The 15,504-nt window shown below is 51.0% G+C and overlaps 1 protein-coding gene across 5 annotated transcripts in view; it reads left to right on the top strand.

The window, feature by feature from the left end:
- TLN1 (talin 1) overlaps positions 1–15,504 on the top strand; it is a 183,152-nt gene that overhangs the window by 164,112 nt on the left and 3,536 nt on the right. For all 5 annotated transcript variants that reach the window (XM_039543113.1, XM_039543112.1, XM_039543115.1 and 2 more), the window contains 4 exons: positions 2,892–3,016; positions 3,417–3,542; positions 12,308–12,370; positions 12,860–13,042. In XM_039543113.1, the coding sequence (XP_039399047.1) occupies positions 2,892–3,016; positions 3,417–3,542; positions 12,308–12,370; positions 12,860–13,042 (497 nt within the window). The remainder of the gene's footprint in view (positions 1–2,891; positions 3,017–3,416; positions 3,543–12,307; positions 12,371–12,859; positions 13,043–15,504) is intronic.

Genomic DNA, 15,504 nt, shown 5'->3' with positions numbered 1-15,504 from the left:
GGATTTAAATTCTAGGACTGGAAGGGACCTCGAGAGGTCATCGAGTCCAGTCCCCTGCCCTCATGGCAGGACCAAATACTGTCTAGACCATCCCTGATAGACATTTATCTAACCTACTCTTAAATATCTCCAGAGATGGAGATTCCACAACCTCTCTAGGCAATTTATTCCAGTGTTTAACCACCCTGACAGTTAGGAACTTTTTCCTAATGTCCAACCTAAATCTCCCTTGCTGCAGTTTAAGCCCAGTGACTGCTTAAAAGACAGGAAACAAAGGGTAGGAATAAATGGTCAGTTTTCACAATGGCAAAAGGTTAATTGTGAGTGTGATGGGTTGGATCACAGAAACCCCCTTGGGGCTGCCAACAGTGCACCAAGACTACTTCTGCCCCTGCTTTCCTGCTAGCCTGGGAGCCCTGCCTGGTTGTGCCAGACACACTTGTCAGCCACAAACACAGACCCACAAATTGCAAGCTTAACTGAAAGCAGCTTAAGAAGTGTTCCTGTCTTTAACACTCAGATGTCCAACTCTCAATGGAGTCCAAACCCCAAATAAATCAGTTTTACCCGGTATAAAGCTTATGCAGGGTAAACTCATAAATTGTTTGCCCTCTATAACACTGATAGAGGGATATGCACAGCTGTCCCCTGTCCCCGCCCCGGTATTAATACATACTCTGGGTTAAATAATAAGTAAAAAGTGGTTTTATTAAATACAGAAAGTAGGATTTAAGTGGTTCCAAGTAGTAACAGACAGAACAAAGTGAATTACCAAGCAAAATAAAATAAAACACGCAAGTCTATGCCTAATACAGTAGGAAAACTGAATACAGATAAAACCTCACCCTCAGAGGTGTTCCAGTAAGCTTTCTTTTGCAGACTAGTCTCCTTCTGGTCTAGGCCCAGCAATCACTCTCACCCCCTATAGTTACTGTCCTTTGTCCTAGTTTCTTTCAGGCATCGTTTGGGGGTGGAGAGGCTCTCTCTTGAGCCAGCTGAAGACAAAATGGAGGGGTCTCCCCGGAGTTTAAATAGACTTTCTCTTGTGGGTGGAGACCCCTCCCTCCCCCTGTGTAGAATCCAGCTACAAAATGGCGTTTTGGAGTCACATGGGCAAGTCACATGTCCATGCATGACTGAGTTCCTTACCAGCCAAGCCACATTCCTGGGAAAGCTTAGATGTGGATTGGTGCCTCCAACTTCATTGTTAGCTTAAGGGCTTCTTGGTTGGGCACTTACTGAGAATAGCCTTTCCTCAGGAAGCTGACCACTGCTTCACTGAGGCTACTTCAAATTAAACAAGTACACGGCCAGTATTCATAACGTGGGGTACAACAATGACACATGCACATAAATAGGATGAATAGATTCAGTAGATCATAACCTTTACAGAGATATGTTACATGGCATATGTAGCATTAAACATATTCCAGTTATGTCATATATACATTCATAAGCATATTTCCATAAAGCCTTATAGAGTACAGCGTCACAGTGGGGTGTCTCAGATATCTGTACTTGAACTTGAGCTGTTCAATGTATTCATAAATGGTGGAAAAATTTGCAGATGATACAAAATTACTCAAGATAGTTAAGTCTAAAGCTGACTGCAGAGTCCAAAGGGATCTCACAAAACTGGGTGACTGGGCAACAAAATGGCAGATGAAATGTTAAAGTAATGCACATTGGAAAACATCATCCCAACTATCCATAGAAAGTGCTGGGATCTAAATTAGCTGTTACCACTCAAGAAAGATCTTGGAGTCCTTGTGGATAGTTCTCTGAAAACATCCACTCAATGTGCAGTGGCAGTCAAAAAAGTGAACAGAATGTTGGGAATCCTTAAGAAAGGGATAGATAATAAGACAGGAAATATCATATTGCCCCTATATAAATCCATGGTATTCCCACATCTTGAATACTGCATGCAGATGTGGTCACCCCATCTCAAAAAAAGATATATTGGAACTGGAAAAGTTACAGAAAAGGGCAACAAAAATTATTAAGGGTATGGAACAGCTTCCATATGAGGATCGATATGACTGTTCAGCTTGGAAAAAATACAGCTAAGGGGAGATATGATTAAGGTCTATAAAATCATGAATGTTGTGGAGGAAGTGTTGTAACACAAGAACTAGGGGTCACCAAATGAAATTTATAGACAACAGGTTTAAAACAAACATAAGGAAGTATTTCTTCACACAACACACTGTCAACCTGTGGAACTCTTTGCCAGGCGATGTTGGGAAGGCCAAAAGTATAAGTGGGTTCAATAAAGAGCTAGATAAGTTCATGGAGATATACCTATCTCATAGAGCTGGAAGTGGCTCAGAAAGATCATTGAGTCCAGTCCCCTGCCTTCACTAGCAGGACCAAGTGCTGATTTTGCCCCAGATCCCTAAGTGGCCCCCTCAAGGATTGAACTCACAACCCTGGGTTTAGCAGGCCAATGCTCAAACCACTGAGCTATCCCTCCCCTGAAGCATAATCCTCTACACCTTGAATGATAGGTCCATCAATGGCTATTAGGCAGGATGGACAGGGATGGTGTCCCTAGCCTCTGTTTGCCAGAAGCTGGGAATGGACAACAGGGGATGGTCACTTGATGATTCCCTGTTCTGTTCATTCCCTCTGGGGCACCTGGCACTGGCCACTGTTGGCAGACAGGACAATGGGCTGGATGGGCCTTTGGTCTGACCCAGTGTGGCCATTGTTATGTTCCTGTGATTCTCTCCCCAGCTCTGGGAGGGCAGTGGGATCTAGTGGGTTAGAGCAGGGGGGCTGGGAGCCAGGATTCTGGGGTCCTATCTCCAGCCCCTGGTGCTGCGGGGTCTGGCTTGTGTTCTCAGGAATGGTTTCTCAGTCCCACGTCTTGGTTGTATCCACCACAGGGACTGAGTGGGTCGACCCAGAGGATCCCACGGTCATTGCTGAGAATGAGCTGCTGGGAGCAGCAGCTGCCATTGAGGCTGCAGCCAAGAAACTGGAGCAGCTGAAGCCAAGGGCCAAACCCAAGGTACGGCTGCCCTGCCCCCACCTGCACCTGGCTTGGCAGACCAGGATCTGGTCCTGGGGCCTCACCAGTTCCTGCCAGGCCCTCTGGAGGCTGCTGTGCCCTGACCAGGCCAAGGGCTCCCCCGTCAACATCTGTGGCTCCAAGGCCTTCACAGCGGGGAGAGCTGGGCTGAACCCCCTCCCCAGGGACAGCTCTCCAGTGTCACTCGCTCCTGCTGCCCTCTCCCCCGGCACCACAGGGCTCCCTCCCTAGGTCACAATGCTGTCTGTTCCTTCTCCCAGGTTCCCCTCCATCCATCTGTGTTGTCCCCTTCCACTTCTCAGCACAGCTCTCCTCCCACCTGTCCCTGGCGCTCCCCTCCTCTCCCACCAGGGCTCACACCCTCTGTCTCCATCTGCAGCAGGCGGACGAGAGTCTCAACTTTGAGGAGCAAATCTTGGAGGCTGCGAAATCCATCGCTGCTGCAACCAGTGCCCTGGTGAAGGCAGCCTCAGCGGCCCAGAGAGAGCTGGTGGCTCAAGGAAAGGTAATGCCGCCGGGCAGGGAAGAGGCCATGAGAGCTGTGGCACTTGCTACTGGAGGAGCCGGGCCAGGCTCTGAGCCCCACTCTGGGTATTGCACAAACGTCCTCTCCAAGCACAATCACAGCACGATGCTGGGGCATGAAGGGTTAGTGCGGTCCTTGGGTATACAAACCGGGCAGCAGGGAGGGAATTTTCCCTCTGCACACAGCACTGGTGAGACCAGCACTGATCCTGTGCCCAGGTCTGGTGCCCACAGTTCAAGAAGGATGTTGACAAACTGCAGAGGGCTCAGAGAAGAGCCACGCGAATGATCAGGGGAATAGAAGACCTGCTCAGAGAGCTCAGTCTGTTTAGCCTCTCAACAAGGTTCCTAAGTGGTAGGGGACTTACCCACAGTGGGTCAATACCGCCAGGAAGAACAAATATTTGATAATAGAGGGTGTGGCAGGTCCCCCCAGGCCATCTGGAACTTGGATATAACTGATCCCTCTGTCTTACCAATCTGGGTTCTCTCTTGCACTGTAACATTGTGACAAACTGCAAAGTCCTCCAAGCTTGGGCTCTCACCAACACCCACAAGCAGGGACCCTGTGACGGGTTGGATCACAGAAACCCCCCTGGAAGCTGCTAACTGATGTGCCAAGACTACTTCTGCCCCTGCCTTCCCTGCCAGCTCAGGACTCCAGCACCCTGTCTTGCTGAGCCAGACACTCCCGTCTGCTCCAACAAAGACTCAGGGTCTGAATTACTTGCCCCAAAGCTGCAGGTTACCTGAAAGCAGCTCACAGAAGTGTGCTTGTCTTTAACACTCAGATGTCCAACTCCCAATGGGATCTAAACCCAAATAAATCGGTTTTACCCTGTATAAAGCTTATGCAGGGTAAACTCATAAATTGTTCAGCCTCTAGAACACTGATAGAGAGATATACACAGCTGTTTGCTCCCCCAGGTATTAACACATACTCTGAATTAATTAATAAGTAAAAAGTGATTTTATTAAATACAGAAAGTTGGATTTAAGTGGTTCCAAGTAGTAACAGACAGAACAAAGTAAGTCACCAAGCAAAATAAAATAAAATGCGCAAATCTATTTCTAATCAAACTGAATACAGATAATATCCTCACCAGTTCCAGAATGCTCCCTTTTACAGACTAATCTCCTTTTAGCCTGGGTCCAGCAATCACTCACACCCCTGCAGTTACTGTCCTTTGTTCCAGTTTCCTTCGAGTATCCTGGGGGGTGGAGAAGCTCCCTCTTTAGCCAGCTGAAGACCAAGTGGAGGGGTCTCCCAAGGGTTTAAATAGACTTTCTCTTCTGGGTAGACACCGCTGCCTCCCCCTGTGTAGAATCCAGTCACAAAATGGGATTTGGAATCATGGGCAAGTCACATGCCCATGCATGACTCAGGACTTGCAGGTAGCAGTAGTAACATGCTACTTTGAACGTCCTCAGGTAGACTTCTTATGGCTCTTATGTCTGTTAAGTGCTTCCTGATTGAGCACTTAACTTGCACATTCCTTTCCCAAGAAGTGACCAAATGCTTGATTTCTAAGTAGCCTTAGTTAGAACAAGTATACAGCCAATGTTCATAACTTTGAACACACAAATGGTGCCTGCATACAACTAGGATGAACGTAACCCGTAGATCATAACCTTTACATAGATGAGTTACGTGGCATATGTAGCAAAACCCTATTCCAGTTACATCATACATACATTTATAAGCACCCTCCCCCATAAAGCCTTATGGGGTACACTGTCACAGACCCCACCCAGCTGTGTTCATGAATGCTCCGGCCAGCTACTCATGAACCCACAAGATACCCCCCAGCTCTTCAGCCTAGGACCCCAGAGCTGTACCGTCCTGCTCTGGCCAAAACCCGACCAGCATGAATTTATTACCCAGTCCAACACTTCTACAAAAGAAAGTGGATGTGCACTAGCTCTTCTTTGTGAGCTGAGATTTATCCCTTTTGCACTTCAAACAACACACCGTGTTTTAGGTAAAATATAAGAGAGATTTATTAGCTACAGAAAGAGAGCTTTGAAGTGATCAAACAGATCAAAGTAAACTACCATAAGAAATAAAATAAAACCACAATCTAAGCCTAATATACTAGATAGGATTTGAACTAAGCTGCGTCTCACCCTGTTACATAGTATAAACAGTCCACCAAGGTTTTCTACACCAACAGGCTTCCTTCTTTCCTGCCTGGGACCAGCAATTCTCCCAGTTCAGTCTTTGTTCCTCAGGTGTCATTCCCTCCTTTTAGATCTTTTTCCAGCTTGCTGGAAAGATCTTTTGCTATGACCTGGGTCAACAGTTCCCATTGTGTAGTGCTGCCTCTGAGAGGTTTCTATTTTATGCAGTTCCTGAAGTAATCCTTGTCAGTGTGTGTATTTCCTCAATAAGAACATATGAATGGTCATACTGGGTCAGACCAAAGGTCCATCTAGCCCAGTATCCTGCCTTCTGACAGTGGCCAGTGCCAGGTGCCCCAGAGAGAATGAACATAACACGTAATCTGGGGCCAGTTTTGTTCAATATCTTCATTAATGATCTGGAGGATGGCGTGGACTGCACCCTCAGCAAGTTTGCAGATGACACTAAACTGGGAGGAGTGGTAGATATGCTGGAAGGTAGGGATAGGATACAGAGGGACCTAGACAAATTAGAGGATCGGGCCAAAAGAAATCTGATGAGGTTCAACAAGGACAAGTGCAGAGTCCTGCACTTAGGATGGAAGAATCCCATGCACTGCTACAGACTAGGGACCGAATGGCTAGTGTGACAGATCCAAACCAGTGGGGTACAGGAGTCTGGTAGAGGGCAAATATACTGGTCACTGGATGAGTAGTTTTCTGTTCCCTGAGAGTCCAGAGCAGGGGCTGCACTAGAGTAATCGGGAACCTGCTAGAACCAATTCAAGCAGACAGGCTGATTAGATCACCTGCAGCCAATCAAGGCAGGCTAATCAGGGCACCTGGGTTTAAAAAGGAGCTCACTCCAGTCAGGTGAGGAGGAGCCAGAGGAGAGGAAGTGCATGTGAGGAGCTGGGAGCAAGAGGCACAAGGAGCTGAGCGTGAGAGGCTGTGCTGCTGGAGGACTAAGGAGTACAAGCGTTATCAGACACCAGGAGGAAGGTCCTGTGGTGAGGACAAAGAAGGTGTTTGGAGGAGGCCATGGGGAAGTAGCCCAGGGAGGTGTAGCTGTCATGCAGCTGTTGCAGGAGGCACTATAGACAGCTGCAATCCACAGGGCCCTGGGCTGGAACCCGGAGTAGAGGGCGGGCCCGGGTTCCCCCCAAACCTACCAACTCCGGATCAGACACAGGAGAAGTTGACCCAGACTGTGGGGAAAATCACTGAGGTGAGCAAATCTGCCAATAAGCGCAGGACCCACCAAAGTAGAGGAGGAACTTTCTCACACTAGGCAGCCGTTCTGCAGAAAAGGACCTAGGGGTTACAGTGGACGAGAAGCTGGATATGAGTCAGCAGTGTGCCCAAGAAGGCTAACAGCATTTTGGGCTGTATGAGATGGGGCATTGCCAGCAGATCGAGGGACCTGATCATTCCCCTCTATTCGACACTGGTGAGGCCTCATCTGGAGTACTGTGTCCAGTTTTGGGCCCCACACTACCAGAAGGATGTGGAAAAATTGGAAAGAGTCCAGTGGAGGGCAACAAAAATGATTAGGGGGCTGGAGCACATGACTTATGAGGAGAGGCTGAGGGAACTGGGATTGTTTAGTCTGCAGAAGAGAAGAATGAGGTGGGATTTGATAGCTGCTTTCAACTACCTGAAAGGGGGTTCCAAAGAGGATGGATCTAGACTGTTCTCAGTGGTAGAAGATGACAGAACAAGGAGTAATGGTCTCAAGTTGCAGAGGGGGAGGTTTAGGTTGGATATTAGGAAAAACTTTTTCACTAGGAGGGTGGTGAAGCACTGGAATGGGTTACCTAGGGAGGTGGTGGAATCTCCTTCCTTAGAGGTTTTTAAGGTCAGGCTTGACAAAGCCCTGGCTGGGATGATTTAGTTGGGAATTGGTCCTGCTTTGAACAGGTGGTTGGACTAGATACCTCCTGAGGTCCCTTCCAACCCTGAGATTCTATGATTCTAATCACCAAGTGAGCCAAAGTGGCTGAAGACCCTAACCCTGTCACCCATTCCCAGCTTCTGGCAAACAGAGGCTAGGGACACCATCCCTGCCCATCCTGGCTAATAGCCATTGATGGACCTCTCCTCCATGAATGTATCTGGTTCTTTTTTTAACCCTGTTATAGTCTTGGCCTTCACAACATCCTCTGGCAAGGAGTTCCACAGGTTGACTGTGCAGTGTGTGGGGAAAAAAACACTTCATTTTGTTTGTTTTAAACCTGCTCCCTATTAATTTCATTTGGTGACCCTTAGTCTTGTGTTATGAGGAGGAGTAAAGAATACTTTTTCTCTACACCAGTCATGATTTTATAGACCTCAATCATATTCCCCCCCACTCCAGTCGTCTCTTTTCCAAGCTGAAAAGTCCCAATCTTATTAATCTCTCCTCATATGGAAGCCATTCCACATCCCTAATCATTTTTGTTGCCCTTTTCTGAACCTTTTCCAATTCCAATATTTTTTTTGGAGATGGGGTGACCACATCTGCATGCAGTATTCAAGATGTGGCCATACCAGGGATTTATATAGAGGCAATATGATATTTTCTGCCTTTTTATCTATCACTTTCTTAATGATTCCCAACATTCTGTTTGCCTTTTTGACTGCCACTGCATATTGAGTGGATGTTTTCAGAGAACTATCCACAGTGACTCCAAGATCTCTTTCTTGAGTGGTAACAGCTAATTTAGATCCCATCATTTTATATGAATAGTTGGGATTATGTTTTCCAATGTGCATTGCTTTGCATTTATCAACATTGAATTTCACCTGCCATTTTGTTATCCAGTCACCCAGTTTTGAGAGATCCTTTTGTAGCTCATCACAGTCTACCTGGGACTTAACTATCTTGAATAGTTTTGTATCATCTATAAATTTTGCCACCTCACTGTTTACCCCTTTCTCCAGATCATTTATGAATATGCTGAATAGGACTGGTCCCAGTACAGACCCCTGGGGGACACCACTATTTACCTCTCTCCATTCTGAAAACTCACCATTGATTCCTGCCCTTTGTTTCCTGTCTTTTAACCAGTTACCAATCCATGAGAGAAACTTCCCTCTTATCCCGTGGCAGCTTACTTTGCTTAAGAGCCTTTGGTGAGGGACCTTGTCAAAGGCTTTTCGAAAATCTAAGTACACTAGATCCACTGGGTCCCCCTTGTCCACATGTTTGTTGACTCCCTCAAAGAATTCTAGTAGATTGGTGAGGCATGATTTCCCTTTACAAAAACAATGTTGATTCTTCCCCAACAAATTATGTTCATCTATGTTTCTGACAATTCTGTTCTTTACTATGGTTTCAACCAGTTTGCTCGGTACTGAGATCAGGCTTTCCAGCCTGTAATTGCCAGGATCACCTCTGGAGCCCTTTTTAAAAATTGTCGTCACCTTAGCTATCCTCCAGTCATTTGGTATAGAAGCCGATTTAAATGTTAGGTTACAAACTAACTTAGTAGTTCTGCAGTTGCACATTTGAGTTCCTTTAGAACTCTTGGGTGAATACTGTCTGGTCCTGGTGACTAGGTATGTCAAGTGATTAAAAAAATTAATCTTGATTAATCGTGCAATTAAAAACATTAATTGCAGTTAATTGCATGATTAATTGCACTGTTAAAGAATAACAGAAAACCATTTATATATTTTTGGATGTTTTCTACATTTTCAAATATATTGATTTCAATTACCACACAGAATGCAAAGTGTACAGTGCTTTATATTATTTTTTTATTACAAATATTTGCACAGTAAAAAACAGAAGATAAAGCATTTTTCAGTTTACCTAATAAAAATAATGTGCTGCAATCTCTTTATCGTGAAAGTTGAACTTAAAAATGTAAAATTATGTACAAAAAAACCCTGCATTCAAAAATAAAACAATGTAAAACTTTAGTGCCTACAAGTCCACTCCATCCTACTTCTCATTCAGCCAGTCGCTCAGACAAACAAGTTTGTTCACATTTGCAGGAGATAATGCTGCCTGCTTCTTGTTTACAATGTCACCTGAAAATGAGAACAGGCATTTGCGTGGCACTGTTGTAGCCAGCATCACAAGGTATTTACATGCCAGATGCACTAAGGATTCATATGTCCCTTGATGCTTCAACCACCCTTCCAAAGGACATGCATCTATGTCTGTAACGGTTTCTGCTTGATAATGATCCAAAACAGTGCGGACCGACGTATGTCCATTTTCATCATCTGAGTCAGATGCCACCAGCAGAAGGTTGATTTTCTTTTTTTGGTGGTTCAGTTCTATAGTTTCCGCATCAGAGTGTTGCTCTTTTAAGACTTCAGAAAGCTTGCTCCACACCTCGTCCCTCTCAGATTTTGGAAGGCACTTCAGATTCTTATATCTTGGGTCGAGGGCTGTAGCATCTTTAGAAATCTCATGTTCTTTTGTCAGATTTGCAGTGAAAATGTTCTTAAAATGAACAACATGTGCTGGGTCATCATCCGAGACTGCTATAACATGAATTTATGGCAGAATGTGGGTAAAACAGAGCAGGAGAAATACAATTCTCCCCCAAGGAGTTCAGTCACAAATTTAATTAATGCATTATTTTTTTAACGAGCGTCATCAGCATGAATGCATGTCCTCTGGAATGGTGGCTGAAGCATGAAGGGGCATACAAATGTTTAGCATATCTGGCATGTAAATACCTTGCAATGCCAGCTACAAAAGTGTCATGCAAACGCCTGTTCTCACTTTCAGGTGACATTATAGATAGGAAGTGGGCAGCATTAAACAAGCTTATTTGTCTTAGCAATTGGCTGAACAAGAAGTAGGACTGACTGGACTTGTAGGCTCTAAAGTTTTACATTGTTTTGGGTTTTTTGAGTGCAGTTACGTAACAAAAAAATCTACATTTGTAAGTTGCACGTTCACGATAAAGAGATTGCACTACAGTACTTGTATGAGGTGAATTGAAAAATACTATTTCCTTGTTTATCATTTTTACAGTGTAAATATTTGTAATAAAAATAATATAAAGTGAGCACTGTACACTTTGTATTCTATGCTGTAATTGAAATCGGTATATTTGAAAATGTAGAAAAACATACAAAAATATTTAATAATTTGCTATTGGTATTCTATTGTTTAACAGTGCAATTAAAAGTACAATTAATCAAGATTTGGGGGAGGGATAGCTCAGTGGTTTGAGCATTGGCCTGCTAAACCCAGGGTTGTGAGTTCAATCCTTGAGGGGGCCATTTGGGGGATTGGTCCTGCTTTGAGCAGGGGGTTGGACTAGATGATCTCCTGAGGTCCCTTCCAACCCTGATATTCTATGAGAGAAATTTTTTTAATCGCAATTAATTTTTTGAGTTAATCACGTGAGTTAACTGCGATTAATCGACAGCCCTACTTATTAGTTTAGTTTATCAATTTGTTCCAAAATCTTGTCTAATGACACCTCAATCTGGGACGGTTCCTCAGATTTCTCAGCTTTAGGAATGTCCCTCACATCCTCAGCTGTGAAGACCGATGCAAAGAATTCATGTAGTTTCTCCGCAATGGCCTTATCGTCCTTGAGTGCTCCTTTAGCATCTTGATTGTCCAGTGGCCCCACTGGTTGTTTAGCAGGCTTCCTGCTTCTGATGCACTTAAAAAAAATTTTGCTATTATTTTTTGAGTCTTTGGCTAGCTGTACTTCAAATTCTTTTATGGCCTTCCTAAGTATATTTTCACACCATTCACCTTTAAGCCATTAACATTGTTTGGCCTTTTTACTGTTATACCTGAAAGGCTGCTTGTGGGTGTTTTCAACCTCACAACATGTTTCAGTAACACATACATAGCCAAACTTCATAACTTCACATATGATGATGGCACATACAATCCAATGAGGTATTACTGTCTAGCAGATCAAGGCTTTTAGAATGATACCTCACAAGGCATAGTTTGTGCAAAACATGTCCTAATGATCTGAAAGTGTTGAATAAGGGAGTGCCAGGGTGTCACAAAGGGCTCTTCAGTCTAGCAGACAAGAGATTTAGTGGATGGAAGTAGAAGCCAGCAATAAGGTGCCGGTGTGGGTAGTTACCACTGGAACAACTTACCCCAGGCTGTGGTGGATTCTCCGTCACTGGAAACTGTTGAAATGAAGGTTGGGTGTTTTTCTAAAGAATCTGCTCTTGTTCAAGCCCTGGCCTTGGCCTTGAAGCAGAAATTAATCCAAGGAAGCTCTATAAGGGGCCCTTGCCGTGCAGGGCGTCAGACCGGTCCCAGGGCCCTGTGCCGGGCAGGGGGAGGTCGGACCGGTCCCAGGGCCCTGTGGTATCCAGATCAGACAAGATGCTCACAATGGTCCCATCTGGCCTTGGAGCGTCTGGCTCTGAGTCGCTGTCCAGGCCCATTGCCTTTGGTGGGAGGGGGCAGGCAGCTGTGCAGTGCCCTGCCGCAGAGGGACCCCTCCCTGGGTGCTGGATGCTCTGGAGAGCAGGACAAGGCCCAGGGCTGCCGTGCCCTTGGGGTCCTGGGGCCAGGGCCAGGGCCAGAGAAGGGCTACAGCTCCCTGCAGCCGCTCGCTGGGCCCTGCGCCATTACCAGGGCGGGCGGGGGGCCAGGCACAGCAGGGCTCGCTCACCCTGTCCTTGCTCCCGCAGGTGGGTGCCATCCCCGCCAATGCAGTGGACGACGGCCAGTGGTCCCAGGGGCTCATTTCAGCTGTGAGTATCAAAGGCCCTTTAGTACAGGCCCTGCCCCAGGGTGGGGGGAAGGTTCCTGTCTGCTTGATGCACTTCCTCCCTGGGACTGGGGGGGCCATCCCCCTCTCTGTAGGGAGCCTCTTCCCATGAGATCCTGCCCCTCGCTCCCCTTCCTTCCTTCCTCACACCAGCTGCAGCAGGGCACAGAGGTCGCTCCTCTCTCTTCCTCCCATCTGCCCCCCATCCTGGCCATCGCCTTCCCTCCTGGCCCCCTCCACACGCCCTGCCCTCCACGCTTCCCCACCTCCCCCCAGGCCTTGCCCTTCCATGTGCCTCCCCAGGACCTTGCCACCCACGTGCCCCGCCCTTCCATGTGCCCCCTCCCGCCCCCCCGCCCCGCAGGACTGCACCCTTCCACATGCCCCGCCCCTTCCTTACTCTCCCCTCCTCCCCCAAGACCTCGCCCTTTCAGGCCCCTCCCCACTCACCCCATCTCCTTCTCCTTGCCAGGCCCGCATGGTGGCTGCTGCCACCAACAACCTGTGTGAGGCTGCGAACGCAGCGGTGCAGGGCCATGCCAGCGAGGAGAAACTCATCTCCTCCGCCAAGCAGGTGGCCGCCTCCACAGCGCAGCTCCTGGTGGCCTGTAAGGTGAAGGCTGACCAAGACTCTGAGTCCATGAAGCGGCTGCAGGTGAGTCCCTGGGTCGGGTTGGGGAGGCTGGCTCCCCTAGGGACAGCAGGGGGTGCTCTCCGGAGCTGGGGCGCATGCGCAGCACAGGATGGGGTTGGCGTCCTGGGGCTGGCGGGGCCCTTCCCACCGCGGGTATGGGGTGAGTGGAGCTCCCCACTCTGTCAGGGTCTTGTGCCTCCCCCCAGGAGTGGGGTGTGAAATATCAGCCCTGCCGCCCTGTAACCCGGCCTGCCCGTGTATTTATAAGGCACGATTCATCCTGGGGGAATTAACACCCCCAGGGCAGCAAACCCAAGGCTGCTGCCAGCAACTGAGAACAGTTCCCTTCCCAGCTGCACTGGGCTGCGCGGGATCAGCTGCTCCATGGCACGGACTCCAGGGTTATCAGTGCTGGGGGGACACCTGCTTTACCCCACACTGGGGCCCTAAGGGTTAATGACGACTGGGTGAATTGGGAGCACTTCTGCTCCAGCAAGCATAGGGTGCGAGGCTAACTCGGGGAGGGGTGCAAACCGCTGTGAGGGGGAGGACACAGGCTCTGGCACACGAGGGGTTTACTGGGGAGGGTGAGTGAGACCCCTGGCTCTGGCGCTTGCAAGGCTACCGGGGGGCTTGCTCCCAGGCAGCTCCTGGCGCTGGGGCACAAGGAGTTACGGTGTGGCGAGGCCCTGGCGCTGGGGCACGGGGAGTGAAGGGCCGGCGAGGCCCTGGCGCTGGGGCATGGGGAGTGAAGGGCCGGCGAGGCCCTGGCGCTGGGGCATGGGGAGTGAAGGGCCGGCGAGGCCCTGGCGCTGGGGCACGAGGAGTTATGGGGCGGCGGGGCCCTGGCGCTGGGGCACGGGGAGTGAAGGGCCGGCGAGGCCCTGGCGCTGGGGCACGAGGAGTTATGGGGCGGCGGGGCCCTGGCGCTGGGGCACGCGGAGGTAGGGGCCGGCGGGGCCCTGGCGCTGGGGCACGGGGAGTGACGGGCCGGCGAGGCCCTGGCGCTGGGGCACGAGGAGTTATGGGGCGGCGGGGCCGTGGCGGTGGGGCACGGGGAGTGAAGGGCCGGCGAGGCCCTGGCGCTGGGGCACGGGGAGTGAAGGGCCGGCGAGGCCCTGGCACTGGGGCACGGGGAGTTAAGGGGCGGCGAGGCCCTGGCGCTGGGGCACGAGGAGTTATGGGGCGGCGGGGCCCTGGCGCTGGGGCACGAGGAGTTATGGGGCGGCAGGACCCTGGCGCTGGGGCACGAGGAGTTATGGGGCGGCAGGGCCCTGGCGCTGGGGCACGAGGAGTTATGGGGCGGCAGGGCCCTGGCGCTGGGGCACGAGGAGTGAAGGGGCAGCGAGGCCCTGGCGCTGGGGCCCGAGGAGTTATGGGGCGGCAGGACCCTGGCGCTGGGGCACGAGGAGTTAGGGGGCGCCAGGGCCCTGGCGCTGGGGCACGGGAGTGAAGGGCGGCGAGGCCCTGGCGCTGGGGCACGGGAGTGAAGGGCCGGGCGAGGCCCTGGCGCTGGGGCACGGGAGTGAAGGGTCGGCGAGGCCCTGGCGCTGGGGCACGGGAGTGAAGGGCGGCGGGGCCCTGGCGCTGGGGCACGGGGAGTGAAGGGGCGGCGGGGCCCTGGCGCTGGGGCACGGGGAGTGAAGGGCCGGCGAGGCCCTGGCGCTGGGGCACGGGGAGTGAAGGGCCGGCGGGGCCCTGGCGCTGGGGCACGGGGAGTGAAGGGGCGGCGGGGCCCTGGTGCATGAGGAGTTAAGGGGCGGCGTGGCCCCGGCACTGGGGCACGAGGAATTAAGGGGCGGCGGGGCCCTGGTGCATGAGGAGTTAAGGGGCGGCGGGGCCCTGGCTCTGCGGCATGGGGAGTTAAGGGGCGGCGGGGCCCTGGTGCATGAGGAGTTAAGGGGCGGCGGGGCCCTGGTGCATGAGGAGTTAAGGGGCGGCGGGGCGCCAGCGCTGCGGCACGGGGAGTTAAGGGGCGGCGGGGCCCTGGCGCTGGGGCACGCGGAGTTCTGGGGCGGCGCGGGCCTGGCGCTGGGGCCCGGGGAGGGCTGGTCCGGCGAGGCCCTGGCGCTGGGGCACGGGGAGTGAAGGGGCGGCGAGGCCCTGGCGCTGGGGCACGGGGAGTGAAGGGCCGGCGAGGCCCTGGCGCTGGGGCACGGGGAGTGAAGGGCCGGCGAGGCCCTGGCGCTGGGGCACGGGGAGTGAAGGGGCGGCGGGGCCCTGGCGCTGGGGCACGGGGAGTTAAGGGGCGGCGAGGCCCTTGCGCTGGGGCACGAGGAGTTATGGGGCGGCGAGGCCCTGGCGCTGGGGCACGGGGAGTGAAGGGGCGGCGGGGCCCTGGCGCTGGGGCACGGGGAGTGAAGGGGCGGCGGGGCCCTGGTGCATGAGGAGTTAAGGGGCGGCGTGGCCCCGGCACTGGGGCACGAGGAATTAAGGGGCGGCGTGGCCCCGGCACTGGGGCACGAGGAATTAAGGGGCGGCGG

The sequence above is a fragment of the Mauremys reevesii genome, linkage group 6 (genome assembly GCF_016161935.1).
Source record: "Mauremys reevesii isolate NIE-2019 linkage group 6, ASM1616193v1, whole genome shotgun sequence".
Classification (NCBI taxonomy): domain Eukaryota; kingdom Metazoa; phylum Chordata; order Testudines; family Geoemydidae; genus Mauremys; species Mauremys reevesii.
This window is presented reverse-complemented; position numbering and strand designations above follow the sequence as displayed.